The 27,549-nt window shown below is 40.2% G+C and overlaps 2 protein-coding genes across 3 annotated transcripts in view; one reads left to right on the forward strand and one right to left on the reverse strand.

Moving 5' to 3' along the window:
• The window catches only part of dennd1b (DENN/MADD domain containing 1B), a 100,652-nt gene extending 95,158 nt beyond the window's left edge, over positions 1-5,494 (forward strand). Inside the window, exon 22 of the mRNA XM_079349791.1 lies at positions 1-5,494. Coding sequence (XP_079205917.1) covers positions 1-858 — 858 coding nt within the window. The 3' untranslated portion in view covers positions 859-5,494.
• crb1 (crumbs cell polarity complex component 1) overlaps positions 1,777-27,549 on the reverse strand; it is a 26,266-nt gene continuing 493 nt past the window's right edge. Inside the window, exons 2-13 of one of the 2 annotated variants that reach the window (XM_079349778.1) lie at positions 24,025-24,258; positions 22,521-22,716; positions 22,199-22,338; positions 21,785-21,967; positions 18,614-19,567; positions 16,861-17,411; positions 16,523-16,688; positions 14,954-15,905; positions 13,035-13,079; positions 12,223-12,345; positions 11,377-11,503; positions 1,777-7,051 (exon numbers count right to left, since the gene is read on the reverse strand). In XM_079349778.1, coding sequence (XP_079205904.1) covers positions 6,833-7,051; positions 11,377-11,503; positions 12,223-12,345; positions 13,035-13,079; positions 14,954-15,905; positions 16,523-16,688; positions 16,861-17,411; positions 18,614-19,567; positions 21,785-21,967; positions 22,199-22,338; positions 22,521-22,716; positions 24,025-24,258 — 3,890 coding nt within the window. In that variant the 3' untranslated portion in view covers positions 1,777-6,832. Of the gene's footprint in view, positions 7,052-11,376; positions 11,504-12,222; positions 12,346-13,034; positions 13,080-14,953; positions 15,906-16,522; positions 16,689-16,860; positions 17,412-18,613; positions 19,568-20,375; positions 20,519-21,784; positions 21,968-22,198; positions 22,339-22,520; positions 22,717-24,024; positions 24,259-27,549 lie in introns of those variants that run through there. The other variant, XM_079349779.1, reaches the window with a different exon arrangement.

The following is a 27,549-nucleotide window of genomic DNA, read 5'->3' on the forward strand; positions in this document are numbered from 1 at the left end:
AGCAAGCCCAGTCCCTTCAGTGAGTCTAAACCTGCAGATGAGAGTGCCACTGGTGGAGGTGTGGATCAGGGCGGCTGGAATATGGGTCAGGATGACAGCGTTGTCCACGGGAAACATCTCCCCCCGTCCCCTCGCAGACAGCCCAACAAGAGCAGCCTGAAGGTGTCAAAGAAACCGACGACGGCCCCTCCGTTGCCCCCCGTCATGACTTCACCTCCTGCCCAGAATTCTGACGTCACCAAGTCTTATCCTCATCCACCGAAATCTGACCCTCTACCTCCAGGGCGGCAACCAGGAGACCACTTCTCCTTCTCGCCCTCACTGTCCCGTAGAGTCACACAAACGCCACCCTCCCCAACTCTTTCTTACACCTACAGTTCTCAAGTTTCTCTCCCGATATTTTCTCCTGTACCAACGGGCCGCTGTCGGACTATCTCAGAACCCCAACCCAGCACAGAGCTTCCACAGAACCAGAACCAGACGGCCTCCACTAGCATCCTGAGGAGGAAGGTGCTGTCCAAGGAGACGGTGAGGCACTACCAGGAAAAGGCCCTCCAGAGGCAGGGAAGCAAGGACCAGCAGGACTGGCACCAGGGGAGCCTGGTGAAGAACAGCCAGTCTACTAAGCAGGTCCCGTGGGAGAAGGAGGTGTCCAAGGAGGGGCTTCTGGGACTTGGCCTGTGTCTGGGTCAGGGTAAAGGCTCCGGGGATGGTGTGGTGAAGGATCAGGGTCTTCTCGAGGAGATAGAGTCCATGTGTTGTCTCAGTCCAGTCCTGCACACCAGCCTGCAGCTGTCACAGGTTCACTGCAACAACAGTCACCAACAGTTCCCAGGGAAAACCAGCGACGAGTCGTAGAGACGTCAGAGATGTGGTGTCTATAACACACCACAGGCTGCATCTTATATACAGTATAAATATTATTTTATTACGATGACCTGCAATCTCAGAGAACAAAATTACCTGTCAGGAAAAAAAACATAAAAGACTTTGATGTCATACAAATATCAAGAGTCACAGAGTGAGATGGTTTGGTATACATAAAAAATGTCATTTTCTTAAAACTAAGTTAAATAATCTGCCAGTGTAGTAACTTCAAAACTTACCTTGAATTTTATTTGAAAATGAACATCTATTACAAAGTATGTTAAAAAAAAAACTCGTCACCTTTTTTACTTCAAATACTTAGATAAATTATTAAGGGAAACAGGAAAAACAGATGTTACTACTCTGGCAGAGTTTTCCAAAGAAGGAGAAAGTTGCTCAGTCTCAGAGTGAATCGAATATTCTGCTCATGCAACAACTAGTGAATTCACAAAGTGAGAATTCCTCAACAGAACAAGTGGATTACTGAAGAAACAGCATTCCAAATGAACAAACTGAAGCCATAATATTGAGATCCTTCTCAGCTTGTGGAGTGCACGAACATTTCTCACTTGTTTTGAAATAATACAGCTTATTCAATTTAACTAGAAAGGTTTAAATAATTCAAAAACAAAAGCTATTTAAAGACTTATTTCCATTGTGTTTACTCTGCATCTTTGTCTGTTATCTAAATTCACCACATATGTTTCATCCTGTAACATTTTCACAGTCCAAAACCTAGAGAGGAAAAAAAACCATAAATGACCAACATAATAGTTCACCTGTTAAGGTGGAACTACAAACGACAAATAAAATAGTGTAGATTTCAAAGTGTTCCAAACATCTCACATGATCAAATCAAATTTTGAATTTCAAGACACAAAGTCAGCTCGGGCCTGTATGATGTAACCGTTGTGTTTTTTATCACAATGCCTTAAATGGACATGTGATTTGCTTTTGATACCCTGCTGTCTTAATAGATATCAGAACAGGTGCTGAGAATCTCTGGATACTCTCAGATCTTCAATTCAACAGTGAATGCTTCTTTTAACAGCACTGTCTTTCTCTGGATTTATAAAGTAGTTACTATAAATATATAAACTGTGCTTTAAGCTGCTGTTAAATTACATTACAGGTAATGACGTGCATGTAGAACCCTCTCTCTGTCCCTCGCCTCTTCATGTGTTCCTCAGGACATCACTGTCTCTGAAGAGAAGCAAACACAGAGGATGTCAACGGGCCTACTTCTTTTGTCTTTTTTTTTTTTAACCCATCATCACTCTTTCCTTTGTGCTGTCTCTTTCACTGTCCAGCCTTTTATCATTGAACTACATCATCAAACTTTTACTGTACTTCTGAAAGTTTCAAGGCATAAGTCTGGGGATGTTCTATGTTTTCTTCATGGCAACAAATCCCATTAATCAACAGGTTACATTGCCCCTCAGTGCTTTCAGGCATCTAGCTGCAAACAAAAAAAAATAGGTCAACAATATTTATTTTCAACTTTAAATAACAAACTGTAGTTTTCAAAAAAAGTTCTTTTTCAAAGAGGAGCGTTTTATGGATCTGTTATCAGTTCCTAATGTCCTGTTTTTCTGTTAAATTCATATGTTATTTCTTGGCTCTTTGTTCATTTGAAAAAAAAAAAAATACAACACCACCAGACTTCTCATCATTTCAGACTTTCTTTCTGTCTGCCTCTTTTTCTGTGCTGTAAGTTCAAGTCTCACACTGTACTGTAATGCGGTGGCTGATGATTGTACTGTAATGAAGCAATACAGTTCTCCTCAAGAGAGTAGCTACTATGGATGTAATATGTTCACAGTCAAAGATATTTTTTAATCGACTCTTCCTTGGAGAGAAACCCCTCGTCCACTGGTTGCGGGCTCCCAGAGAAAAGAAGAAAGCTTTTGGTGTGCTTGTGTTGGGATTACTACATTTATGGTCCGTTGTTCTTATGATTTATGCCAGACGCCAGTCAGTGTGACAGTTTAATAGCAGCTATTTCTCTGCTTTCTTAGTGCTGCTCTGCGTTAACGATTAGCTCATAAAGTCTTTGGCGTGCTTATAAAGGTCCAGGAATCGGTCCTATTAATTCCAAAAAGAGGGGGAAAAAACAGATTCAAAACCAATCTCTGCACTGGCCTTTTACATTGTAAACACTTTAAAAAGCTTATTTACTATGCAAATATTTCAAATGATTATAAAGGTCAGCATTCCTCAAGAGTTATTCCATCGTGATGCATGGTTTTACTTGATGGTCTAATTTCAATCAAAGTACTTTTTTGTGGGGGTAAGCCTCATGTGTCCCTGAATAATGTAACAGTAATAATGACATGAAAGAATATATGCAAGTGTAGGTGTGGCTATAGGTTTTCAGGACAGAGTGGTGTGTATGGTGTGCCTTATATAGTAAGAGTACCACCCAATATACTCAGAGCAAGGTACAGTATTATAGGAAGGATGTATGCAATGTTCCAGTCCACCTTCACTCACAGTTAGGTACATTGTGGTATTTATTTGAAAAAGAAAATCTGGTCCTTAAACTGACCTGAAGTGAACTCGGGTACTAGCTATGCTTTTATGGCTGCTTTGTTTTGACTTTGTGCTGCAGTCCAGCTGCAGATACTCAGTGTTCTCCTTTTTGTTCTGACTGGTGGGAATCCTCCCGCCTGTGTTTAAAAGATGTCCTCAGAATTTCTCTGGGTATTATGACTTTTTGTACATTAGGTACTTAATTTGATTTGCCTGTATAGATTGTACTTTTCTGTTATCATTTTGTGTTCTCTTTTTTTTACTTTTACACTCATTCTGAGCTGACTGTATGGAAAAAAAAAATCTCTCAGAGGAGTTTCTTTAGTGGTTTTCATATGGATGAAAAATTATTTTCAACTGAAAAGACAAGTATTTTTGCTGGCTTGAGTTTATTTTACATAGATATGATCTATAATATTGATAATATATGATCGGTGGTATGTTGTGTGAAAAAATGACACCTAATATTTGAATGTTTTAGATTTTATTTTTGGATGAAAAAAAAAGAGAGAATGTTAACAAATGTCCCATGTAGCCATTTGTGTTAAAGAGCATTTGACACCTTCTAATCAAAATAAGCAGAGCTTGTACGTGGTACAATACTAGTTGTTGTATCTGCATGTATATACCTGTATGTGCTGAATTCTATAGATTTGTTTTGCTTAGTTTTAAAAGTTGTGTCTTCTGTTGGCATTTCCTATTTTTTCAGTATTTAGAGCTCTGTCAAATCAAAAGTGATAGAAACAAACATTCGGTAATGTGCAAAACACTCATTTTGCCTTTCATTGGGTATTGTTGAGTTAAATGCTCTCTGCCTTCAGTTTCAAACAAATGAAAACATTTAATATTTGGCTACTTCTTGAAATCTAACTGTGGAAGTTCATGAATGAAATACTTGAGTGGTCAGCTGCTATTCACCATATTAGCACAGCGTCTGGTTTCCTTTTATGCTACGCTAAGGTTGAGTAACTTAAATGCTGTATTGTATGGCTATTTACCAAGTTCATATTGTGATTATGTAGTGTTTCTGACTAAAGTTTTTCCATTGCTTCTAAAATAAGTTAATTAAACAGTTAATATTGTCAAACCAGATTGACAATGTGCCATATGTTGAGCTGAAACAACATATTTTACAGAACATAGACCAAGCCTTTCTTAAACTCCTTTTGCTAGGAAGTCTATTCCCAGCTAACTTTTATTTGCTAGGAAGTAAATGACCTGCTAATCACAGTAACTGGTAATAATTTTCCAACTAACATTACATTAGCCACATAGTTTATTCCTAGCTACAGAACATTAGCTAAGAAGCTAAAATAGTAAACTAAAAATATAAGCCCCTACTGTAGTGTTACACTGTCATACAGCATTATTACCTTTAAGCCTCTCAGAAGCTTACTGTAGTATGAGCAGGTCATTACATGCCATATGTTTTTTTAACATAGATATGGCCAGATATTATATTTTCAGTAATCGATGAATGAGTAAACGGTGAAACAAAATGTTTGTCATATTCTGTTGAACAAAACTACAGCCGTGTAACATTTCAAACAGCATTCAAGCTTCTCTTCCTGAGCTTTACATTTGAGGGGGGATGGCCGCTTTGTGAATATAGTCGAGGTGATATTAAAAGCTTTAGTAACTCTGGCTCAATGCACAACAATGAAGAAATCAATTATATGAGGTATAACTGTCTTGTAATGACAATTTTGGAGTGGGTGGGACGTGAGGGATTATGTAGCAGATTTTACTGAGGTACTATGGAGAAAGATCACTGGTTTAACTTAATGAAGATGTTAACACTTTCTCTTAACCACACATTTTAACATTTGTATCTTTTTATTGTAGTGACAACTTTGGTCAAGTTACAGTGAGAAACTCATTCAAGTCTCATGTTTGGGTATTGTAATGACGATTAACTCTTCGGTATGCCAATTACTGATTTTCTGTTTCTGTGCACACTTGCATGTTCTCATCTCAGAGAAACAACTGTCTTACATAACTGAGGTCAATCTAATGTGCTAATCATGAGTAACTCGGTACAACTGCACACAATGTATGCACTGTGAACTGAAAATAAATTATACTGTTTCATGCATATGCATCTCTGGACTTTTTACCAAACATGTTCACATAGATAAAACTATAATATACTGATGGGGGTATAAACGAGAGCGCTGTGTTCTGTAAAAATGCTAATCCTTTATTACAGTTACGCCTCACTATTCCTAAAGAAACCATGAACATATTTTCTTCAATAACCAACAATTAATATATACAGGTGCCAACAGTTAAAGGCAGAAATGAATTTCACAGTTTAAAAAAATAAACAACTCATCTACACTCTACAGTTAAAGTTACAGAAAAGAATAGACAGTCATTGTTTCCAATGACTCGCATGTCAATCAAGAACAAACTATAGTAAGAAACTATTCTCAGTTCAACTCATCCTGACTTTTAAATGGCTTTATTCTCTCAATGACAACATCTGGGAGGAATGTTCCCTCAATTAAAAAAAATATATTGCTGGCAACACAGAAAAATGGGAGGACTCCTCCGAGAATAGATACACATTGATGGATTTTTTTTCTGTTACATCAAGATTTCTGACCTTTTTTTTTTTTTTGTACAAAAATTCATCCAGAAAAAAACCTACAATTTAGCTACTTCAACGTTTTGTCTTTTTGGCCAAAGCCTAATTCTAGAAATTCCTTCTAAAACATAGTCCTTAAAAATCATAATTAAATCCTGTTTGGTTAACATGATAAAACTACAGTACAGACAGCTGATAGAGGAAATAACTGAACCTCTTTAAGAGTAAGTTACTGTATTTGTAACCCATCTCTAAATACTTTTTTTCAGTTGAAAACCAATCAGGATAAATTGACTAATAGTTGTACGAGATCACCATTAAGAAAACTACAGACCTTAAGCTGACCTAATTCTTTTAAGGAGAAATTATTTGACTCCTTTGCTTGTTTTGATGAGAATTGAACTTCAACAATTGCTTTTGTTTTTCACATTCTGATTATTGCTCCCTGGTCCATAAATCCTGAAAATATGGATCAAATACAAACATGACAGACTCAATACATGTATGTACTGAACTGAAATCGTTTCATTTAGATTGATGTTGTGCTTGATGCTGAGGTAAGGTGCAAAACATTGCAGGAAGATTGAAAAATACAAATAATGATTCTACAAGATCTCACAGTCTCCCCCGTTTGTGCAAATGAAGAAAGAAAACTCTAAATAAAAATGGAGGCACTGTGAGGGGGATTCTACATTTGAAAGCGGATATTCTTCTGCAGAGTTGAGGAATGTCTTTAAATATTATATTTTTACCGTTGGACATGTCTGACTCAAATATGAATAACTATCATATCCAGTGTATTTCTAGCATTAACATTCTCTACCAATCAGCCTCTCCTTGCATTCATATGAGTCTCTCAATAGGTGGTGGTTGAATGATGCTCCACATCTCCACCCGTGAGCCCTCCTTCTCTTGCCGACTGGGGCTATAGGTGCCGTGGGTGGCGCGGCGATTTAGTGTCATCACCAGACCGACTGAGGTGAAGATGAGAACCAGCAGCAGTACCACAGACGCCAGACTGACGGACAGCAAGAGGTCAGAGGACAAACCCCCAGAGGTCAACTAGAGGGGACGAGAAAATCAGACAAATCATCATTTTTTTATTAAATATTGGTAAAGAAATTCACACAGGACGCAATGTTTATTTCTGTCTCTCTCGCACACACTTCTCCCTTCACTACACCAGCCGCTCCACATGGGCTGCCAGAGTGCTGATGGATGTGTTTCCCAGCTCAGCAGGTATAACACAACCACCAGGAGCCTGGAGTTCTCGGGGACTGAGAACTCCCTCCGTCTGCCGCCTCTCTCTGAGTTTGGCTACAGCCAGCGCCAGCCCCAGCATCACCACTATCGCCAAGGCAACCAGACACGGTGCCAGCACGGCAGCCACCCGCAAGCTGTATGGTGCGCGCTCAGTCTGTTGAGGATCAGACACACACAGGCAAGATGCTGGCTGAGGATCCTGTTAACACATACACTATCAGTAACCCACCTTAAATTGTCACACACACACACAAGCACACATTTATTTTCCATTCGACTGAGAAGTTACTTCACATTAAACATGAATCTGATTGGACAAGAGGCATTCCGTTACTGCTGATATAGAGTACAATGGCACTCACAGCCCTGTAGCTCTTTGATCATCACACACAACTTCACAACCAGAAATTACCCAGCATGCAAACACACACATCCCTGATCTCTGAAGTCAAACCCAGGGCTTGAAGTTGAATCAAAGCTCCTGGTACAGCAGCAGTTGAATGATTGCTAACATTAAATTAACCTGTAGCAGACAACGAAAGCAGTAGAGGCACTTACATCTGGAGCTCTGCTTGGTGTGACAGTGGTGAAGCTCTGATTGGCTGCTACATGGGTACCAACAGCAGACTGTTACACTCCAAATTTTTTGGCTGACACACATCTCCATAACTAAGGCTCAACTTGTCAGGTTACACAAGTCTTAGAAGTCAGCAAACTTTACACTGAGCAATCAACATGGAAACATAATTCTAATAAAAATACAACCATCCGTATCCTGAGGCAAAAAATAACTCGACATTACACTTTCTTTTCCCTTGCTGCAGCTTCTTTGTTGACTCCTGGAAAGTGCTTACCTGTCACTGCAGCACACTTGGCTGTCAGAGCAAGTGTGACACAAGCGAGCCGGAGGAGCCTGCAGCCAGGACCCGCCATCAGTCACCCACTGCCACACACACATACACACAGACATAGACACACAGACACAGGGATGTCTAACTAACCAGTCTCTGAGGTACACAGCAGGGCCACCCTGAAGCCTCTGCACAGAGAGAGAGAGAGAGAGAGAGAGAGAGAGAGAGAGAGAGAGAGAGAGAGAGAGAGAGAGAGAGAGAGAGAGAGAGAGAGAGAGAGACAGCGGCAATGCTTCCTTGCTGTCAGCACTATCAACCTGCTTTGTGTGCATCTGTGAGTGTGTGTGTGTGTGTGTGTGTGTGTGTGTATGTGCCAGATAAGCTGCCCTCATATGTTTCTGTGAAGCACACCGAACCTCTGTGAATGCCACCAGCTCTCTGCTGAAACTGCACTTCAGCACCAGATGCTGCTTTTTTGCTGGCAAAGCACATTTCCTCCTCCTGCTCTCCCGCTTGTCTTACTCTCAAAGGATGGTCACATCAGTGCCGACACTGAAAAACTGCTTCCCATTTCCTCCCACTCTTTCCTTGCCATTAGGGATACCTGTGCTTGCTAAGGACACATACACACACACACACACACATGCATACAGACTTGTAAAATATTAGATGTGAGGGAAGAGGCAGGTGTACAAATTAGGACTTGAAATTTATGTTGGCTTCATGGCTATCAGTACCTGAAGTATTAACACAATGACTTTAAGTAAAAAAAATAACATAATTGTGTTAATCAAGCAAAATGTAGGACAAAATGACTAAGTAAGGCCTCAAAAAGGCAGCTGATGGCGGTGGATATGTCCACTGTCATACACAGTCTATGGTGGTTATCTGCTGCTATAACAGCCTCTGACCTCTGAGAGGGAATGTTCCCATTCAGTTCCAAGAGCTTTACAAAGGTATGCTCTTATAGGTCATAAGACCCCGGGGTTGAGGTCAGAGCTCTCTGCAGGCCAGTTAACACTCTTCTTCCACATAACACTCCCCAAACTATTCCTGACCAGGCTTTGTGCACAAAGCAAAACAGGCAGAGCCCGTCCAGAACAATGAAAACAAGCTTCCAAGTACTCCGAGTTAATCCGAATATCACAGCATTGTTATTGTGTGTGTGTGTGTGTGTGTGTGTGTGTGTGTGTGTGTGTGTGTGTGTGTGTGTGTGTGTGTGTGTGTGTGTGTGTGTATGCATGCAGCTACATGTGTGTCTGTAAATATGGACTATTCTGGGTTCGACGCACACTACATCCTGTTAAGAGATTAAGGCTCTATGTTTGGCATCACGGTGGCCGCATGACTTCAACATGTCTGAACCTTTACGCACACCCAGCACACAAGCTTTACCCAAGTCAAGGTGCACATATTGCAAAAGAAAAGGATTCTTAGAAGAAGAGCAACTGATTCAATGTCTTTTCTCATGTAAAAGCGAAAAATTAAAGGGTGTTAACTGAACTGTTAGTATAGAAGTAAAAAAAGAGACGTGTCAAAGCAAAGTTATCTAAACCTCATTTATTATTTAGGAGACTTCTAAATTAAATTATTCTTACTTTCAAACTTGTAAAATCTCAGTCATGTAATAACTAACCTTGATGTGATACTTTCTTTGCAGCTTTGCCTTTATTTGTCTTTTAAGTTGCATTGATTGATAAAATCTTCATCTAGTCTTTTAAATGTAGGTTGGAATCAGTCTAGAAGTTTGAAGCCCACAAAACAAATCTAAAATGAAATGAATCCAACATAACTATTAAGAGCTGTTTCAAAAATTTAAGAAGCAAGTACAGATATGCTCTAAGATGTAGCAGGTAGAAAATAAAATGTATTAGAAAAAATATATATTTAAGCTAAGTATAGATACAAGAAAACTGTATTTAAGTAGAGCCACAAGTATTTGTACATGCTGAGGAAACAATTAACTGAAGTAGTCTAGAAGAGGAAATGGAAGGAAAAAATGGAGAAGAAACCAGTGTGTTTATGGAAGAGAAAAATCAGCAAAGTGATGAAAAAGAGAACAGAAGACAGACAAAGGCTGATACGATTTTCTTTTATTAATCAACAACAATGACAGAGACAGGAATGAACCCGAGACAAAAGACAGGAACATGACGACAGAATATGATTAAGGAAAGAAAGGAAAAGAAGACATCACGGTCCTACATGGATGAAGCAGCATGACGTCGGCGGAGCTACGGCTAATCGATAGAGGCAACGACGTAAACTCAATGTGGAAGAGGAGAGCGCCATCATTATGAGGGTAATGACATGTTTGACCACAGCAGCACAGTTAATGTTCAAGCTGAGTCACTGAGATTCAAGCGTTAAATATCTCTGCCTCACTCAAGACAGAAACACACAGCACACGCAGCAGTCTGTCTTTCAGCACGGTGCTCTGAACGCACATCAGGAACAAAGTCAGACATCCTGCCGTCTTCTAGCCCCTCTAGGTGCCTTTGTGACTACAACGCTGTTTTGATCGTTCTCACATTTATCTGAACAGAGCTCCCAAAATCCAGTTCAGACAGGAAACGTTCAATGAAAAACATAATAACAAATATTTTATAGTATTCTGTACTGCATCAACAGTGGAGAAGTGGTTTATGGAATTTCTCCACTTGTAGGTCAAAACAAGCAGTATAAAGGTTTTCTTTGGGCCCTTAGAAGTTGCGATGTGCAATTTTGAGCTTTTTGTGACATTAACATTAAAGATAATCAATGATGGAGCAAATACGTGTTTTGTTTTCACAAGAGATTACTGCATCTTTTAACCTATTGCTACCTAAATATGGATTTATACTTTAATAAAAATAAATAGCTATATTAAATAAGGTGCTTCTGATTTACAAAGTTTCATGTTAAGGCACAGAAACAGCTCTTTGGAACTGTTAACCTGTTGCAAATTAGAGAAAAACCTGAAGCGTGCAGTGTGCACTCATGAATACCTGTAATCCCAGTGCTTTGTTTGGGACCTGCTGGTTTGTCTCATACTGTATACTATAATCCATCAATCCCATACACGTACACAAACTTGCAAACTCCACTCTGTCACCCCATCATCAGGATTTCCAAAGATTAGTTCAGACACACGCACACCACACACGCCGACATTTATTCGTCTCCTCCCCAGTCTATCTCTGGCTCATCGTCCAGCCTGAGGATGAGGTAGGAGAGAAGCTGGAAGAGGTTCTGCCACAGCAGCACGGCCACGTAAAAGTAAATATCGCTTACGTCCGTCTGGCAAGTGTCTCCGGCGTAGCTCATGTCACACACGCACACGAACTTGTTGATGAGGTTGCGGCAGTAGCCTCCATTCAGACATGGGTTTGACTTGCACTCATCCACTTCCTGTTCACACCTGCAGACGCAGAATCAGAGGACAGACAGAGACGTTTTATTCAAAGATAGGAGCACTAACAGCATATACAGTTCCTTTAGTGCTTTCACAGCACTAAAGGATTGAATTTTGAATAGACTTATTTACCATTTAAAGTTGCTTTCTACTGGTTGTTCACCAATCAAGATCAGTCTACAAAGCAGACCTTTGAACCTGATGTTAAGGGTGTCTGTAGTTTGTAAATAATTGAAATGCCATGTAATATTCCCTCCACCTCAAAATTACTTGGACTGTTATCTGTTGTGTGTTGGTCCCATAAAGTGTATAAAACCTGGATGCAGCCTCAGTGATGTCACCCATTGATTATTGAAGAGGAGTTTTGATGCTCGCCATATTGGAAATAGAATGTTACAAAGAAAAATCCCCCACGCTGATCTGCTTTGCAGATTTGATAAAAGCTTTAGAGGCCAAAATGTTTCAAGGCCGTAAACATGTTTGTTTCTGCTGAAAAGTTAAACAGGGCTTGATGAGAACTCCTTGGATTTTGGAGCCTGACACGTGGACTCTTCAGTAACTGCAGTTTTGCAGCTTACAGGTTGCAGCTTGGTTGCTCTAGTACCTCAATAAAAGTCATTTTAAGTTTAAGTTTTAAGATTTTTTTTCATGATATACAGTAAAAACATTTGTTTGGCAAATAAAAAAAATGGGTGCTCTTGATTCATTTGGTATATCTACCCTACCTGTGTCCAGTGAATCCAGGTGGACAGTCACAAGACAGCTCTCGGTCTGTGCAGTTGCCTCCATTGAAGCAGGTGTAGTTCCTGATGTCATCACCGCACACAGAAACAGGCAGCTTCGGCCTCCTGATGGAAGACGTTCACACAAGTAAAGGTTAAATAAGTGTTCAAGTTTTTACGTTTATTTTTAATTGAACATATATCTTAGAGGTAATGAGGGGTTCACAAGGTGTTGTGCAGCAGAATATGATGTGCTAATGTCTGCCAGAAGCAGAGGAATAAGCCAGGCAGGATCTGTATTGTTCTACTCCCCACAGGGGACACAAAGCGGCTTAGGAGGGGAACAGGATAATAAGATTAAAGACCTCTGGCAACCAACCAAGAGCAGGACATCAAATCCCAAGTACAGAAATGAAAAGGCTAAACATTTCTCTTTGCCCTCTATAACTATTTAATTTGCCTGAAGCACAGCAGCTCTGTTCCAAAATGCTATGTATCTCTTGAAACTCATCCCTCAGTGGTTACAAAATACAGGCTTTTCTCTTTTAGAAAGTGTGCAATTTTGATGGGTAAAGTTTTAATTTAGATGCCAGGGATCATTTTGAACTACAGCTGTCACTCACTGGAAACAATTTGTATCCTGTTTTAAGACAAGATGTGTCACAGGAAGCCATAATATTAGCTTTGCTTGGCATTTTGTTGCATGCAGTTGAAGACCAAAACAGGAGACATGGTACATGACATTTGAGAGACTGATATCTAACAGGAAACAAACAGCAAACACCTAGAGAAATAGAAAAAAAAAAACAACTTACACACTTCTGACAACAATGTACCACGGTATTTCTTCAATGCGTTCGCTGGAGAGGAATAGAATAAAGAAGGATGGGGAGAGGTGGGTAGAAAGAGACACACAAACAAGAGACACAAACAAAAAGAAGTCATTTTGATGAAAACTTTGCAGCTTAGATGCTCCCGGTAAAGGGAGATGTGCAGCTTGTCTTAGCGAGACACTTGTAAAAGATTTTTTCCTTGTGCAAAAGGAGGCAAAATGCAGGAGGCTGTGTGTTTACAGCATAAATGGTTAGAGGCGTTCCCCTGCTGGTTCTCTGAGGCAAACGGTGGATGACAGAGGAAAGAAACTGGCGCTGAACCAGAGAGCCGTGTGTAGTGAGACACAACAGCAGACTGAGGCCTTTTCTGGCTGACACTAGAATAGAAATGCAGCATCTGAGGAGCTCGCTGCAGGCGAGGTTGAAATGTTGAACAGAGGCAGAGATGTGGAGACATTTACAGTGAAGGGTTTTTCTTTTTGTGTTGTGGTGTGGTACCTTGTTTGTGCAATTATTAAGCATTTATTTACATATTCTGTGCGTAGTAAATAACTAAACATTCAAAACGTTAGTCATCTTTTCTTCTCCAAGAGTAGTATGGGAGGTAGAGCCTTTTGTCCTCGTGAGGAAGGCCAGTAAATCATAAACAAACAACAGAGACATAAGGGAAGTAGACACCTCTACACTTCAAAGACTTGGTTTAAAACATTCAACTTTTATTTCATTTTACTATTTTTATTTTTTTTAATAAATCATCTCCTTGTCCACTACTTCCTCATTATAAAAGCTGGATCTAAAAATAAATGATAAAAGAAGAAATGTGAGATAAAACTTCCTTGCGACAGTGTAAAGATGCCTTAAGTTAGGAGTATTTAATTCAGAAGGCTTTGCCTGCAGAATCAGATCACTTTAAAGGGATACATCACCCATTTACATGAAGCTGTGTATCATTAGAAACATGGTAGTAGTGTTGAATGGTCGTGAATCCAACCCTCATTTTGCCCTGAGACGAGAAAAATATGTTTTTCTTTGCCTGGAAGTTTTCTTCATGTGATGCAATATGACGCTTTTTGCATCACACAAAGAAAACTTCCAGGCAAAGAAAAACATATTTTTCTCGTCTCAGGGCAAAATGAGGGTTGGATTCACGACCATTCAACACTACTATCATGTTTCTAATGATACTCAGCTTCATGTAAATGGGTGAAGTATCCCTTTAATTCATTAATATAAATATGGTAAGGTTCCAACAACATTTTTGTAAATCTTGCTTTTAGCAGTCTCAGGGCAGACACTATTTGTTCCATCAGGTAATTTCCCATATCTTCTCAGTGTTTTTATAATAATAATAATAATAATGATGTGTATAGCTGGGGATGGCTCAGGCCTGGAGTTCTTCTGCTATAGGCTTAGACTGCCGGAGTACTTGATACTCCATGCTCCTGCCTCTTCCTCCTTCTTTCTTTCTCTCATCTGTATGCATTCATTTCCCCTCACATATCTTCCTCTGAGTTTTTGTGCTCCCCTGCCACAGGGTTCATGTGGATCATTGACTGTCATAGACCGTCTGCTGCAGCCGAACTGCAATAAATACTATTATTATTCATACATAAATTGTTATCATAACAGTTGTCATTGCTGATATTAGTCATATATCTACTTTTATTTTTGGCAACTACGTGTATGTTATCTGTTGTTGTTGTTTTTAACTGCTGTCTCTCCCACTGCTCACTGTCTGTCTGTTTGTCTCTGTCTGTCTGTTTTTTGCCTCTCCCTCTAATCCACCTTTTTGTCAGGCAGCTATATATGTATATGAGTCTGGCTCTGCTAAAGGTTTCTTGCTACCGTACTGTTTCCTCATGCTCATTGATGGATTATTACATTTTCTCAAACAGACTTACCTGCAGAGTGGCCCAGTGTAGTTTTCAGGGCAGAGGCAGGCATACCTGTCTGGTCCATGCAGACAAGTGCCCCCATGCGCACACATGTGGTTTTCACACATATCAACCTCCTCTTCACAGTGAACGCCAGCGTACCCAAAGTCACAGGTACACTCGTAGCTTAGCCCGCTCACACTACAGTTACCATGACCGCAGGGATTTGAAGCACAGGTGTTGGTGTAGAAGTCACAGCGTCGACCGGCCCAGCCCTCAGCACAGCTGCAGTTGTAGGTGTTGAAGAGGTCCTGGCACTCCCCTCCATTCAGACAGGGGTTGGGCTCACACAAAGGGGCCCCGCCACACCCAAGAAGTGGCTGATTCAGTGATGTCTGGATGAACTGCTCCTCCTGCAGGCGTGGGAGGTTTACATCAGAGGAGCTCAAGTAAGGCAGGGCGATGCCACCTAACTCTATTGTCCCCAGACAGCCTACAAGGGTCCAGCCAGCTTTAGGGGCAAGGCCACCTAAAAATATGTCCACGCCCTGTCTCAGGAAATCCAGGTTGCCCCCTTTTATCCTGGAGGTGCTGGCCTCTTCTATTTCTTCATCGAGCACAAGCGTCCAGCGGGATGTCAGTGCCCACGGCGCTGCCATGAACAGCTGGACGCTGTGCCACTCACCGTCACTCACAGTCCTCCTGCTGCTCAGACTGACTGTAGACACATCTGGCCCTCCTCCGCTTTCCTTCTCTTCTCCTTTGTTTTCTCCAGCTGTGCTTTGAAGCTCCATAAAGAGGAAACCATCCTGAACAGAGAGTGTGACAAATGCTGAGCCTTGCTGTGCGTGGAGAATAGCAACATTACGTTTCCTCGTGCGTAGGTTTAGAGAGAGGTTCGTCAGATTTCGGGATATTTGTCCATTTCCCTGATAGGACAGCACTGTGCTTTCATTCAGGAAGGTTGCATTGGAGTAGCCTACCAAATAAGAGAGAGAAAAAAGTAAAACCAAGCTTTGATTTTTATCGTGAAATCAACAGGAATGAAACAGGAGCCTTTATTTCTGATTCAAAGATTAAAAATACAGTAGGTGTTACAGCATTGTCGCCTTTGCCAGTTTGATAACCTTACAATCCTTTTAGGAAACTGGATGAGGTCCTATATCGTGAGCAGCAACTATGCTTAAAGAGTTAATCACTGAACATGGGGTGGCTTACAGGACAGACGGGCAACACCGCACTAATCCCAGCAAAAAAAGGATAAGCTGGCATCAGGCCAATCCTGCTTTACAAAGCACCCACAGTATACGGTGTAAACGGATTGAGGCCAGTAAATATTTGTGCATGTTGAGTCACTTTGTTACATAGTGGCCAATTAAGTAAAATCCACAAACAAGGTCAAGGAACAGACCAAACTGCTTTTGTTTGCTAATAGCAACATTTAAAAGAGTAATCTAAACAAATTAGCTTTATTTAATAGGAAATGACAACTGACATGTTGATTTGTATTATTATTATTATTATTGGTGTGTGTGTGTGTGTGTGTGTGTGTGTGTGTGTGTGTGTGTGTGTGTGTGTGTGTGTGTGTGGACTTACACTCATATCCCTGGTTTAGCATCCTGCACTCTGCATCCATGGGGCAGGGGGACAGTTCGCACCACCTGACCTCCTCACAGCGCCGCCCTGCTGTCCTAAGTGGGCAGGTGCAGGTGAAGTCATCCCATGTCGAGTAGCACAAGCCACCATTAAGACATGGGTTTCTCTGAGAATGAAAAATGATGAGGGGATAACTTTTACGTTTTTCATGTACTTAAAATAATTATGGACTGTGACTATTTTGTATGTATATTCACTTCTTAATTATAAATGTATGCCCTGAATTAATAAACTGAGGTGCTGTAAAAAAACAAATTAAAATGGGGTTTTTTACTCACACTGCAAGCGTTGTCACCCGAGCACCCAGAGGTCACATTTTCCATGAGCTCCAGAGGAAAAGCTCTCACTGAGGTGTCCAACCCAAAGAACTGCAGCCTCCTGTCATTGATCCTCAAGTCCTGAATGCAGCCTTTAAAGTATCCACCAAACACTGAAGTGGTCCTGCTCTCCAACAGACCCCCTACGTAGACAGTGTCTCCTGTGTGAACCTTGAACGTCCTGCCTTCTACGTCCCCCTGTTTCTCAGCAGCTACATACAGACTTATACGATCCTGCTCCATCTCTACCCTCACAAAGTGGACTTCGCCATCATCGATCGCACCCTCTGCCTTTAGGCTCTCAAAGTTATCAAGCTGGACAGTGACCCTTCCGTCCTCCAGCCACATGTGCAGGTATTGGCTGCTGCTGTTGGCGAGCGCTAGCAGTAGTCCATTGCGTCTCCGTGTACGTACAAAGAGGGAGACAGAGAGGTTGTGACCTAGGTCATCCGTGATAGTGAATGCTGTATAACTTTGTGAGTCCTCGTTTCCAAAGCGAGCAGTCACATGTTCTGCAAAAACGGAAAAAATATACCAAATGAGACAAAAACGCTTAACCAAGAAAACAACTTTTCAGCTCTTGTCCTGCAATTTCTAAATGTTACTGTGGGTTGAAACTTTTTTATTAATGTTTTTATTTTGCTAGAAATATTCTCACTGAGAAAATAAAATCCCCTGTGCAATGAAGTCCTGACCATGACAGTAGCATAGAACACATTTCAGCATTTTTTCAATAATACATGCGTTTGCTGATAATATAATCCTTAATCTTGTTTTTTTTAATCATTTTTACATTTTTACAAAATGATCCACTGTGGCTATGACCAAAATAACGCCGCAAATTATATATGCAGTCCTTTGCTTGGATTAAAAAAATAATTCTTTAGCTCCAAGAACTCCGTGTAGAAAAAAAGATTTGATCAGTTTTGGCTAAACTTCATAGAACAACAAGCGCAGGAAGATGATACTTCAGCAGCCACCAGCCCACATGTTCTTTTCCACGTCAGCACTTTCCAATGTAGATAACGAAGCTCTTATGTGGCTGTGCGGATGTTCAAGTGTGAACGTGTGTGTCTCTGTGCACATGTGAACAAATGTGTGTGCCTTCAGACGCCGTGATAAGTAATCTGCTTTAGGAGAGGCTACAGATGTCCTCTGGGGGAAGAACAAAATGATTCGATACTCTGAGGAGAAACTTGAGGGACAATCCAAAACTACTTCTCTGTCATTGACTTTCATTTCTTTCCAGTGTATCGGTGACAGTCTAAGGGATGTTGTATTAGCTTCCTGCATGTTCTGTGTATTTCCAAAATAGATTCTCTTACATACTTAATCCAGCACGTCAGATACAGTAAGAGGATCGCTGTGACTTTTGATTGGCCTCAACCTTTAACCCTTTATCTTCTTTTACACATGACCACAGTGAACGTTTTCGAATTACCCGTTTGAAAAAAAAATAGGTGAGAATTCCTCTGATAGAATTTGATAACACATTAGATCAAAATAAAGTTTAACGACTCTGGTGAATGCTTGATTTTGGTGATTACCTATCTCAAAATGTTCCCTTTTTTAATGTGTACCAACTGCCAACTAAACCATCCAGTCAGACTAGTAGACTTTAAAACCCATGCTTCTAACTTTATTTCACTGTTACTGCTTTCTGACTCAAATTCTGAGTTGGTTTGAATTGATTATTTCCTAGCTGTAAACGTACCCTCCTCACAATCCTGCCCCTCGTAAGGCCTTGGACAACGGCACTGGTAGCTCTGCCACAGGTTGACACACGCTCCTCTGTTTTGGCAAGGCACATCCAGGCAGCGGTCCCTGTGGCTGCAGCCCGGGGACACATTAACAGCAGAGTCACTCAGCCACTCCTCAGGGACAACCAGCTGCCAGTCCACAAACACATCACGCATGCAGCCAATGAATGCTGGGAGCGGAGCATCTTCACTGGGGCCATCTGAGTCCTGAAGCACTCCTCCAATGAAAGTGTTCTGAGGAGGGGATGACAGCCCTGCCAGGGTGGTTTGGACCTTGGCCTCCTTGTGGCACAACTGGCTCCCACAGCTCCCTGAATCATCCAAGAGTTTCAGAGTGAGCACCCAGTTCCCAAGCACAGCCTCTACAGAATGCCACTCTCCATCTGTGACATTGTGAGGAAGTTCCAGGACCTGGATCGGGCTTGCTGTTGAGGCCTCCTTCCTCAGTGTGAGCTGAAGCTGCCCTTTATCCAGCTCCAGGCTCAGCAGGAGCCCCCTGCTGTTCCTCTGAAACAACATGGCTCGAGGCATAACAGTCTTAAAGCTTAGGGTGATGTTGCAGGACACCTCTGTGTCCACCAGGGGGCTCTGCAGGAGCAGATAGCCCTTGCGTTCAAAGGAGAAGGTCGTAGGGGTTTTGCAGAGGGGTCCAGTGTATCCAGGTGAGCATGAGCATGTGTATCCATGAGTGCCATCCAACAGGAAAGGAGAGCAGGAGCCCTGGTTCTGACATTCATGTCCCTCACAGCCCACCAGCCTCACGTCACAGTTTAAACCCCCGTACAAGAAGCCATCATGACGCCGGGTGAGGCAATGACAAATGTAACCTCCAGTGTAGCTCTCACACCTGCCTCCATTCTGGCATGGACTGGGGTCACAATGGTTGATCAGCTCCTCGCAGAGGAAACCTGGAAACAAAACAGATAAAATAAAGTCACACGACATGTTAATTTCCTGCCAAAACAACCCACTTAAAAAGTTGCTTCTACTATTATTAAATAATATAAAAACACAACTGCAAATGTAAATAAAGAATTATGGACAATTTTTTTTATTATTCTTTCTACTAAAAAGGAAATAATTTCATTAGTCATTGTTCAACTGTTTTGTAAGCAATAGACTTTCTAACGGCATGTTAGCAACAAAAAGTCCCATTTTACACTTGTTTTAGTTTAGGATGTTACATAATGATGACAAGTGGTTTAAACACCAAACATGTACCCATTTGTTTCCTCCTGTTTTCCTCGGTGTTAGTTCTTTGTTTAATATGTTTCATTAATAAAAACAAATTGGATTTTCAATTCGGACTTCTAAATAGAGTGTTAAAAAATGAACTCAGATACTCAAGATAACCAAGTATGCAAATCTTCAAGTCAAACTACAGGTATCAAATCTAGGTCTATGTTTTCCTCTCCCCAACGGCCAAATTAAGTATCAATGCATTATCCTCTTGCCATACTTTACTTTGTGGTTGATCAGCAGAACTTTTTTCAAGCATTGCTATGCTGTGCTATGCTGCTATGTATTAAGCATTCAAGTTTGCACTATAGACACTTTTTTATGTGGAACAAAAACTTAATGTTTTATATAACAACACAGAACTTGTCAACTCTGAAACAACAAGTGCAGTCGACTGCAATAATAAGGATCACTGGAAATGAACGCATATTATGTAGCACCCACACTAGATATCTAGTTATACAAATCTAAGGTTACCTGTTCGAAGCAACAAAATCCCCCAAATCCATGGAGCAGGTGTCCACATCATGCCGTCACGTTTTCCCTCAAGTTAGCCCAAAACTTGTTGAACTGCATCATATTATTTTATGTTTGTATAAGCCATCCAACTGCAGGTCTGCTTCTTGTCTACTTCTCTACAACAGCGTAGGGCTAAGTGGCTCCGGTCAGGAGGCCGGCAAAGCCAGATCCTGGGGATTAGACTAATGCTATTTGGTCACCTTACTGAGTCATTGCCATTGCGACTGGCAGAGAGTCAGTTTTTAGAACTCAACTCTCAGCAGGCAGCAGCTCACAGTCTTACCTCCACAGCTAAATCAAGTCTTGTGTAAGCAGTAAAAGTAGTATTTGCTGCTCTTGCAACAGAAGAAAATCATTTTATGTAACAAACATGTAACAACACAAAGTCTCCCTCTACGTCAATGCACCAACAGTATATAGTGATTGTTGTTAGGCAGACTATTATCATTTATATTACCTATAGACCACATTTCCTCCAGCGACCTAGTCATTTACGTAATAGACGGCTCCAGGAGTCCCACAGTTCTCTCACTCAGGCATTACACATCCATTACAGTCAGACACAGATTAAAGGTAATACATATACTTTCGTGATTATAACATCTTTCATTTTTTTTAAATAAAAAACATCATATGCTTCCACTAAGATGTGCCAAAATTTAAAAAATACCAAAACTGTCGGATAGTAAATGTTTTTTTTTTAATATGAACACAATTCGACCTTGTTAACAAACCTTATTATAAATGATCAGTATTTGAAATTTCTGGCCAAAGCAACCATCACTTCAGTCAGTCACAAATTGCCAAATTGATAAAATGACTTTTTTATTTATTTGGATAGTTCAATGCATTGTCACGGACTATTTTCATTTTGCCTGTCCATCCACGTGGCTGTCTCTTTTAGATTTTACACAAGCAAAATAAATGCTACATTTTCTACCAGAAGTACAATTCAAACTATCGAACACTATAGAAACCAATAATATGATGTTTTTTATATTTTTTATTTGACTGAATATGCCATTTTTGAATTATTTCCTTAAAAAATAGTGGAGAAAAGACAGTTTACAATAAGTGCCTGTATGTATGTATGTGCCTTCATATCTTCCAAAATACTTTTAGTAATAGAGTTACATTTACTTACCCACCCTGATGTTGCTTGAATAGTAATCTGCACACCATTGATTTGATGTGTGACAGGATTTGTCTTGTTATGATACAAAATAACTATGTATGGTGAATTTAAGTGATTCACAACGAAGAAACACAAACAGCTTAACAAAGTAGAATTAAGCTACAACTGTAAACCATCACTGGAGACCTGTTTAGGACATAATGACTTCCAGCTTGTTGGGGGAATAAATTACCTGTTGTTGCTGGAGGACAGCTGCAGATGTAGCCTGCAGCGTGCTGTGGGTCATAGTGATCAGGCAGCAGAGGTTCGCTTCCATACAGGGCCTGCCATGACCTCTCAATGCAGCGTCCTCCATTAATACAGGGGGCGCTGTCACATTCACTGATGTCGATGTCGCACTGAAGCCCCTCGAACCCTTAAACAATGAAGCAGATGCTGTTTCTAATGGGAAGAATTTGCTCACTACATGATTGTTCCATTTTAAATTGTGCTTAAATATGATCCAATTCATAAAGACAGGAGAGTGTAGAAGTTAGTCTTAATTCACCTGTTCTCTTCCGTCTTTACAGAGTCCTGTGACTCTTGACCTTCAAATATCTCCATTACAAACTCCAAGAGAAATTCACTCATGAAGGGTTTTATTTACCTGGCCAGCATTCACAGGTGTAGTTACCCTGGTCATCCTCACAGATGGCGCTGTTGAAGCAGGGTTCAGAGTGACATGGTGGTAGTGGTGTCTCACAGTGTTCGCCACTGAAGGCTGTATGAGAGCAGTCACAGCTGAAACTGAGACGATAGAAGATTAGTTTTTTTAAAAAACATCATCAGCGCGTTTATGAAATGCATGTTTACTTATGATAAAAAATTAATTCTTTCATAAATCTGTATTATACTTTACAGATATGCATTTCTAAACTATGAAGAGCTGTCATTTCTTTGTATCCCGCAGGATGTGCTGGACTACTTACTCATTCACCCCATCTATACAAAGACCCCCATTTTGGCATGGCAACTCTTGGCACTCGTCGATGTTTGTTTCGCATTGGTGTCCTTGGAAACCAGGCAGGCAGGTGCAACTGAAGCCACCGACATAGTCATGGCAACTGCCGCCATTGAGACATGGCTGTGATTGACACTCATCAATCTCCAGCACACAAGTGGGCCCTGTGAACATCAAAGCAGTCCAGATGTCAGAAGACAAGGGAGAGAGCTACACAGACTGAGGGCAGGGAGCAAACATGAACAAAGCTCTTTTTTGTGAGACAATGTTGTTTGGACTGGGTTTTTTTTTTTCATCTCACAGAAAGCCTCCTGCAGGTGTTTGTAATTATGTCCTACTTCAGATGACTTCAAAATAATCACAAGTCATGTTGTGTCCAAACAGTAAAACCAGAACCTACAGCCATACAGCACTTTATGGGTGACTTAAAGGAAGAGCCGTGATAACTGCTTCAGCACAGACTGTGAAGTCATAATGGCAATTCTGATATGCATAGGAAGCATAACATTTACCATGTTGTAATACTAGTTTAGAGGGTTAGCATGCTCATATTAACTTATTCAAAGCACAGTTGATGTGTTTTTGTCATTAACCAGAATAACACCAGAGTATAGCATTAGAGCAAATTAGGCACAAACTAAATTTTAAAATCAAAGAAAGCGCTAGTTAAAAACACAGTAAGATTACCAGAGTTATTCATTGTGAGTTTGCGATGTGTTTACGAAACATCTGTTTTACAGTTGTTGAGACATTAAACCTTTTTTTACCCTCAAGAAAAAAAAATAGGGTACAAAAAAAAACTCAGTGGGGTTCATCATCTCTTGGATGTGCCATGAACCGTGGCCTTTTTATTGAAATACTAAATGCTGAGATGTTTCACTCCGGACCAAAAGATTTATGCATATCCATTCTTCACTTGGACACAAGATGTTAAAGAATGAGAAAGAAGGCCTGGGGTAACGTGGAGGATGAGTAATCAAACCATTTGATAATTATTGCTTTTAATCCAAAAAAGATCAGACAATACTTAGCTTGACATCCTCAAGCAGGAACCCCCTTACTGGTTTCACCTCACATGTAAACAACAGAGTGTATGCTATTCCCATTCCACAGCTTTAAAATGTTGTCCTCTGCATCACTATTTCCATTAACATCATTTCTGAAGACCTTTTTTATCCAAAGGCTTTTTAGTATTTTAAAAAATATATATTATTCATGGTGTAATATGTTAATTTTTCTACGTATTTTAATCGGAATGTCTTGCTGTTTTATTCCCACATTGTTTTGTGTTTTATTGTTAGCTTTTATGAATTGTAAAGCACATTATTTAAATGTTTAAGAACTGGCTTGACTGGGCTATCAATACTTACATCCCATGAATATCTTTTAATCATGCCATTTGTTATTTTTAGGCTATAATCTCACAGTTAAGATGCTCTCAGAAGGCCCAACACTTTTTTTTCTGTACTCACCAGTGAACCCCGGAGGACACAGGCAGGAGAACGTGCCCACTCTGTCCACACAGGTGGCTCCGTTCCTGCAGGGCTGTGAAACACACTCGTTCACATCGATCTGACAATGAGCACCCTGGAAGCCCGGCACGCAGAAGCACGAGTAGCCGTCCCCGCGAAGTCTGCATATCGCTCTGTTTTGGCACGGGTTTGGAGAGCACTGGTCCTCTGTGGATGGTGTTTCAAGACGTACCCCTGTCAAGAGGTCACATTTTGAAAGATCAGTATCACAACACACATAACATACTGCTAAAGCACAATTATGTATTTTCATCCATCTTGAAGACATTCTCATGCCACTTATACTTACTGTTTATTTTATTTTTTTATATTTTTTATTTTTTAATTGTTTAAATTTCTGTTGCATTCTTTCCTTAAGCTCTGTTTTTATGTTTTTATGTCTGTAAAGCACTATGAATTGCCTTGTGTCTGAACAGCGCTATATAAATAAACTTGCCTTGCCTGAAGACTTGAAATAGAATTTAGTTTACTTATTGTGGGTGCTTGTGATGAATGTACTCAATTTATACCATCTGTATGTACCAACATCAATGTTTAAATTACAGATAATGGTAAACAATTTGGCTGTTTACTTTTAGCATTCAATCTATTTCCATGGTGACTGCATCCAACCAAAGCTTTGAGGCATTTAATTTCTGGTTCACTTCGTGTTGTGTTTTAATCAGCAGGACATTAACAGCACACTGCAACAGCTCTAGTGTTACGTCTCATTTCAGCCGTGCTATACATACTGATTAAAGGATCAGTAGTTAATCCTTACCGGCAACAACTGTCAGTGACTTCATCAGTGTGTTCAATTGTGTGTTCAAATTGTGTTTTTACAGTATACTACTAAGTTTCATCACACAGTTTCATAGATGTATTAAATGCTTGAAGTAGCATTTAATGAAGCGTAAAGCAGTAAACATTTTATTATTTATTTCAAATATTATAAGTGCATTTGTGTTTAGGGTGTCGGTTTACATGATTTAGAAAATGTTTGTTCCAAACCTTAATATGTCTACTCTTTGTATGCCTATGTTACAAAGCACAGACTCTGGCAATAGCGTGTACTATAGCTGTCGAATGTGATTTTCTATACACCTGTTAGCATATTTCTCAAATGTCAAAGGACAGTTTCATTTTATGATCATTTCTGCAAATATCTTCAACCACCTCAACACCATAATGATCAACCGCTGTTTCTTTCATTCATAAAATCATCAAAGAAGTATGCCATTATACCCAACGCATTATGCATCTGGGTCTCTCCATCACTCCAATAAGTTATTCTGTTGAAACACTCTGTTGAATATGATTCATTACCCGTCAACACATTAAAAGACATCTTATTAATGTTGTATTTATACCCCATAATCCACCTTGGTGAATGTGATATCTTTCAATCAAAGCAATATTCTTATATGCCTGAAGCTGAACAGTGTCATCATCAGTGGCACATGATTATTTAAGAAAGATGTACCCTCCAGTTGATTGAATTAAACAGTTTCTCTTTTTTTATAGAAACCTAAACTCCTTGATATCCTCAAAAGTTAAACCTGCATGGTCATTTCTTAAATCTGCAGAACTCTCAAAGCCTATGTCATGTCTACAACCCTTTAAACATGTTGATTCATGTAATCCATAAAACATGCAGAAGTGAATATGTCCGAATGATGTCAGGAAAAGGAGGTTAAAATAAGCAGCAGAACTGTAACTTCTATCATATTAAAATCAGACAGCACTTCTCTCAAAGTCTCAAGACCAATACATGGATACTGGATTCATGAAACAAGGGTGGTTTGCAAGATAAGTCTACATCATTACGAAGCTGGGAGCCACAACTGACACCAAACTGATATAGATTTATTCCAACAATCTTCCTCACAGATGCTAACATCGCAGAGTACAATTCAATTCAAAAAATTGTATTTGTCTCCGGAGGGCAATTCAAAATCACAATCATGTGGGTAATCATGACTGAAAAGTGCAATCAGGCTGAGTGCTGACTAAAAGGGAAGAGGGAAGGGAAGAGTGCTATTAGACTATGTGCTCCATCTTCAACGACTCAGGCACAACTCTTATGTCATGGTGGAGGTCAAATAATATATATTACAACACAGACAGTAGGCAGGAGCAGCTTATGCATGTCTAGACTGGGACTTGGAGGTATGGGGTAGGGGTCTGGGGGGGGGGGGGGGGTACAACGGAGATCATGGGAATCAGTAATGATGCTCTGGCCATATGCCAATAAAAGGTCTCTCAGTACAACACTGACCAGTCAGTAAATAAGGATTAGATCAGAGGTATGTTTCACAGCAGTTTTGGTAACACGGTCTGCAAGAAAACAAACGTTTTTTTCATTGAGGAAAAAAAATAGAAAAATAATAATACCAATACTAATAATAGTTTATTTTGTAGGAAACCTTAACAGGTGGTCTTTCAATAACCTGTGAGGCTGATTTTAGAGGATTCAGAGCCAGGCCTGTTGCCTATTTGAGACACAATCTCTAGCCAACCGCACATCCCCTCCCACAGCATGTAAGGCCCTTTTCATATGCAAATCACTTCTAAGGGTCTTTGTTTGGTACTATCTGGAGGCCCTCCAATAGCACATGTGCTGCACCTGACAACACCTCTGGATTGATGCATGTTGTATCTGTGTGTCTGTTTTGGCTGTGATAAGAAGATGTGTTATTTCTGGCTGTTGAGTTGGCCTAAAGAGTCGTACACCCCGTTATTGTTATTTTACTTATCCACACACCCCTATACTTCCTCCCATTACCCACATCCCCCACATGGGTCACTACTCTGCCCCCCCTACTTGTCAAATCTCTTTTTGTCATTGTTCAGTCCAAAGAAAATGTGAAGACATCACTATGGGCAATGATGTCATCTCAGTGTTAATTGATATTCCAAGCATGGAGTGGTTAAAATGCAAGCCAATGTCTACGCTTGAGTTCAAAATACACAAACTAGTGTCCATTTATAAACTGATCTGCCTATTCAGAAAGATTGACGAACATTTTGCAAGAAGAAAGGTACCCATAAAATAACAGTGTTGATTTGCAAGTTAAGGATTATTGGATAGCACATAAAATGCTAAATAACTTTGTTCCTATAAATGAAATAGATAGAAGAAAATGTGCTATAACGATTTAATTCCTAATTGACAATTAGGACTCTGCCTTATGAATAGCTGCTAATGATTTGCTGTTACTAAAAGAGTTGGCTTTTTTAGCTTGCTCCTTTGAGAAAAATAGGACTTTACTCCTGAGCGCTAAGGGCTGGTATCATTTAATATATTCTACATGGCATTAAAAGGATACCATTAGAAGACAAGTGAACTGTAGAAGAAAAGGATCAAGCTTCTGACCTTTTTAATTAAAGGAAAACCTGCTACCTCTGGCCACAGCATCCTCATTGCCAACAAAGGTCCATATAAATCAGATGTTTATTTGATTTTTAAGAGTACTTAATGTTTTA

The sequence above is a fragment of the Symphodus melops genome (genome assembly GCF_947650265.1).
Source record: "Symphodus melops genome assembly, chromosome: 8".
NCBI classification, from domain to species: domain Eukaryota; kingdom Metazoa; phylum Chordata; class Actinopteri; order Labriformes; family Labridae; genus Symphodus; species Symphodus melops.